Source organism: Triticum urartu, chromosome 1A, assembly GCF_056163025.1.
Source record: "Triticum urartu cultivar PI428250 chromosome 1A, HENAU_Tu73, whole genome shotgun sequence".
NCBI classification, from domain to species: Eukaryota; Viridiplantae; Streptophyta; class Magnoliopsida; order Poales; family Poaceae; genus Triticum; species Triticum urartu.
This window is the reverse complement of record NC_141873.1, coordinates 88,403,083-88,408,076: the sequence shown is the minus strand read 5'-3', so window position 1 is coordinate 88,408,076 and position 4,994 is coordinate 88,403,083. Positions and strand designations below refer to the sequence as shown.

At 54.3% G+C, this 4,994-nt stretch overlaps 1 protein-coding gene across 1 annotated transcript; it reads right to left on the bottom strand.

Annotated features, from left to right (window-relative positions):
- Positions 1-2,755: 2,755 nt before the first annotated feature.
- Positions 2,756-4,722, bottom strand: LOC125510254 (protein NUCLEAR FUSION DEFECTIVE 4-like). Its single transcript, XM_048675416.2, has one exon. The coding sequence runs from the start codon at positions 4,623-4,625 to the stop codon at positions 2,883-2,885; it is 1,743 nt and encodes a 580-aa protein (XP_048531373.2). The 5' UTR covers positions 4,626-4,722; the 3' UTR covers positions 2,756-2,882.
- Between the last annotated feature and the right edge of the window lie 272 nt (positions 4,723-4,994).

The following is a 4,994-nucleotide window of genomic DNA, read 5'->3' as shown; positions in this document are numbered from 1 at the left end:
TGAATCGCAACCGAGAGAGCAGGCATTTCCTTCTTTGGAAGGACTACTTTGATACAAAAAACCCGTTGTTCAAACATCATAAATTCCGCCGCCGTTTCTATATGAGTAGGCATGTTTTCAACCGTATTAGAGAGGGAGTGGTCGGCTATGATGACTATTTCGAGTGCAAAGAGGATGCCGTCGGCAAGATTGGTTTCTCCTCTTATCAGAAATGCACTGCCGCCATCCGAATGTTTGCATACGGAGTGTCTGCTGATCTCATTGACGAGTATGTTTGTATGAGCCAGTCTACATGTTTAGAGTCCCTGTATAAGTTCTGCAAGGCTGTTATTGCTGTGTTTGACCCTGAGTACTTGAGAGAGCCGACGGCTGAAGATACAGTCCATTTGTTGTCGATGAATGCCAGAAGGGGCTTCCCAGGGATGCTTGGCAGCATAGACTGCATGCACTGGGAGTGGAAGAACTGTCCTTCTGCTTGTCAAGGGCACTATAAGGGACATGTCAGGGCTTGCACTGTCATCCTAGAGGTTGTGGCGTCTCAAGATCTCTAGATCTGGAACTCTTTCTTTGGCATGGCTGGATCACACAATGATATCAACGTGCTTCAGCGCTCGCCGGTGTTTGCTAGGCTTGCCGAAGGCAATAACCCACCGGTGAACTTTACTGTCAACGGCCACAACTACGACAAAGGATACTACCTGGGTGACGGTATCTATCCTCAGAGGACCACTATTGTCAAGACAATACCCAACCCTGTCGGAGAGAAGAGGAAAAGATTTACCCGGAAGCAAGAGAGTGCCAGGAAGGATGTCGAGCGTGCCTTTGGTGTTTTGCAATCTCGATGGGGCATCGTTCGGTATCCTGCTAATACCTGGAGCACGCAGAAACTGTGGGAGGTGATGACTGCTTGTGTGATCATGCCCAATATGATCGTAGAGGACGAGCGCCCAGAACGTCTGTACGATCAAGGGTTTCAGTTTCAGGGTGAGAATGTTGCGCCTGAGCATGGAGTAGCGGCAACGTTTGAACAATTCACCCAATTTCATGAAGACATGCGTGATTGGGAAACTCACGTGCAGCTGTAAAATGATTTGGTTAAGCATATGTGGACTCATGTTGGCAACCAATAGATGTATCTTCTTTTATTTGACTGCAAAACTATGTGAAACATTTTAATTTGTATCCGGCTTGTAAAACTATAATATTTTTATTCGATAAAACTATGTTATTTGACAATATGTTTGAATGCAAATCAATGTAAATATTGGACGAGTGGCCGGCACATATGGATCGGTGCATTGGGTGCGCTGTCGACCCAAACCTAAAAGAGGATGCACGCAGGGCGGGCGGCCGACCCAAACAAACAAAAAGCGGACGAAATTGCCGTCTGTTTGGGTCGGCCCGTTAGAGTTGCTCTTACATCGTTTTACGGATCTTTTCTGTTAACTAATCTTCTCCCCCTTATTTTCAGGGAGCGTGGGCTAACCCTGGTCCCTATCCAATCAAATCATCCCAATTAAGGCCTTCTTTGGTTTGAAGGAATTTCATAGGAATTCTATAGGATAAGATTTTTTTCCTTTAGATCCCTTTGATTCATAGGAATGGATTCCTATTCCTACGTAGGATTGGTTCCTATCCTCCATATTTTATAGAAAAATAAAAATGAGCCTAGACTCAATGGAAAAATTTCTTTGGTGTCAACCAAATGACATCTTGTTTCCTATTCCTATTCATAGAATTTGAGATACATGTTGTCTCATTTCCTATATAGCAATGCTACACTCACGGGCTGTGTTTTTACTGGATTCACGGACTGTCCTAGTTGTGATCTTTTGATTGGATAGAAATTAGGATGAGGGGCCCACCCCCACTGAAAATCAGGGGGGAGAAGATTAGTTAAGGAAAGAGCCCGTGAATGGCTCGTAAAGGTCCGTGCGTTTAGAATTATCGTTTCCTATAAGATTTCTATTTCTATGATAATCCTATCATGTGAACCAGCCTAAGCCACTTCGTGAATCCGTATTTTTCGTTTGTGCGTGTAGCATTGCCGGGCAGAAACAACGCCAGCCATCCATCCCCATCTTATCCACTCGGGTCCTCTCTCCTTCCTCAGCCCCTCTCGTTCTCCACCATCACAAGGCTAGCCACCAACGGCTAGCTGCTCTCGTTATCCACCATCAGCCACCGGTTGTTGCAAGAGCGGACACACAGTAGTGCGAGACGCAACTGCCAGCGGTGCTGCAGATGAGTGTGCAGCCGGCCGGACCCGGGGTCGCAGCGGTGCTGCAACGAGGGGTCAACGTGCCCCATTCATGCTTCAAGCGAGCGACGCGGTGGCTCGCCGGTTTTTCCAACAGAACCCTTGCTGCGAGGAGTAGCCGATGTGGCTTCGTCAAGTTGCACGGTGCTCCAACGGAGCGTTCCCGGAGACCGTAAGTGCTCCAATGGAGCATCGCGGGGGGACCATTGATGCAACAACAAAACATCGCTGGAGACCGTCGCCGTTGTGCGCTACGTTGCATTGGAGCTTCACCGAAGTCACCGGAGTTGCATTGGAGCTCTGCCGGAGTTACATTGAAGCTTCACCGGAGTCGCCGGAGTTGCATTGGAGCTTCGCCGGACGCCGGCAGTTTGACATGAAAACTGCCGGGGTGCAGCCGCGCTACGGCGAAGCTTACTGGTTACTGCTGCTGTGGGGTTGCTGTCATCCAAAGGACCAGCAGCGCGCTTATCCAGAAAGAAATCATCCCGCTGATTCGTAGCATTGGCCTTAGTATATTCTTGAATTAATCATACAAAATTACCTAATAATTTTTCAACATTGTGCTCGTCCACCTCACTACTGTGATCGCGTGTGTTGTGTTAGATCTTAGATCCATTTTCTAACTGGTCATCTCCGACGCGGCGACGCCATTTCTGCTCTGCCCAGCCACCACCACCTCCTCTTCCTCCTTAAACCGCGCGTACACGTCCCCCGCGTAGAATCCCCGAGTCCTCCACGCCAGCACCAGCGTCACGGCCGCGGCGGCCACCGTCACCGCCGTTATGACCAAGAACGACTCCTTGTAGCACCGGACGCCGATGCAGGTCACGAGCCTCTTCCCGGACGCCGATGCCACGGCGTGTCCGCCACCCTGCCGCGCGGCCTCGCGGTCGTACATGCGCCCGGCGACGCGCACGTTGAGGACGTACGACCCCACGGGGCTCGCCGTGCCGCACAGGTTGTAGAGCGTGGAGTAGTACCTGAGCCCGAACAGCTCCGACACGCTCGCCAGGATCAGCGGCTGCGCGGCGCCGAAGCAGAACCCGATGATCACCGACGTCACGTACAGGGAGCCCGGCACGCCGAACGATATGAGGAGGTGGCCCGGGACGGTGAGGAGCAGGACGACGGCGAGGACGAGCGGGCGCGGGAGGCGGTACCGCGCGAGGAGCGCCTCCGACGCGAAGCCGGAGGCGACCCGGCCGAGGTAGTTCCAGATACTGATGAGGGAGACGAAGGTGGCGATGCTGCGCTGCGGGTAGCCCAGCGACTCGCCGATTTGGCCCATGTTGTCGATGGCCGTGAGGGTGCCGCCCATGCCGAACACCGTCGCCGTGAACAGCAGCAGCATGTCCACGCTCACCAGCGCCTGAAGGATCGTGTAGTCGTCACCAAGCGGTGGCGGCCTCAGAGCCCGCACCACCCTCGACATCAGTGTAGCCGCTGGCCTCTCCACAACGGCCGCTGGCTCTTGTGCCGGCGTCCGCGGTTTGGTGGCCACGGTCACCACGGACTGCGCTTCCAGCGTGCTCTTGAACAGTGCGGCCTCCTCGCGCAGGACCACGGTGAATGGAACAAGAAGCATTGCGAGCACGACGGCGGCGCTGACGCCAAACTCGGCTCGGGTGAACAAGAACCTCTTCTGCAAGATGATGACGACCATGAGGTAAGCGGCGAGAGCGAGCGACACGTACAGGAAGCCGCAGAACGCGCGGTACTCGCGGCGCGCCGCCACCGGGGAGCGCGGCGAGCGAATGATCCGTATTGTGCCGAGAAAAGCCACGGAGAAGGCGGCGGGGAGCCAGCCAACGAGCAGTATGAGCGGCCTGGTGTCGCCGCCACCACCGCCGTAGAAGGCGAGGTAGAGCTGGGTGAAGATGGCTCCGCTGAGTCCGACGAAGCCCTTGAGCAGGCCGAGAATGACGCCACGGCTCTCGGGGAAGTTCTTGACGCAGGTGACGAGCGCGCCGGTGTTGGCGAAGGCCTGCGAGTTGGCGCCGACGGCGATGTAGATGCAGACGAGCCAGAGCGGCGGCCTGGCGCGGACGACGCCGGCGACTGAGAGGTAGAGCATGAGGTATCCCCCCAGGTTCATTGCGGCGCCGATGGCGAGGACGAGCCATGGCGGGGCGACCTCGGCGATGAGGCCGGCGTGGATCCCGACGTTGGCGCCGACGTCCTTGAAGAAGCCGACGGTGTTGAGCTGCTCCTGGGTGTAGCCGAGCGTGGCCTTGATGTCCTTGGAGTAGACGGCGAAGATGTACGTCGCCCCCGCCGCGGACATGATGAGGAAGGAGCCGTACGCCATGAACCACCTCCCGCGCAGCACGTGCGCGGCGAAGGCCCTGGCCGCGGCCGCCATGGCGAGATGCTCTGCCTGTTTCCGTGCGTGGCTTTTTGGGAGATCACAATGCTGGAGTGGAGGGAAATGCGAAAGCTGGAATGATGTTTGTACGCGTGTTAAGGGAGCGGTTAATGTAGCACTTATTTGTTAGTGGAAATTAAGCACAAGTTAGTTCAAAAGTTGGAGAAGAAATTTACGGGTTGGTCTTCTGTTGAGAGTGACGTGGTATATATATAAGTAGCCTAGATTTGAATTTTGTTGCAATAGCTATGCGTAAGTTCCCTAAATTTTAATTTGAAGCCAGTCGATTCCAGAGAGAAGAGGAGGGGAGGCCTCGAGACGGCGAAGGGAGTGCCGTGATGATCGTCGTTGAGGCTCGAGGCTTGA

Excerpts from the sequence above, each read along its gene's own strand:
- LOC125510254 (XM_048675416.2), bottom strand. The coding sequence starts at position 4,625 with ATGGCGGCCGCGGCCAGGGCCTTCGCCGCGCACGTGCTGCGCGGGAGG.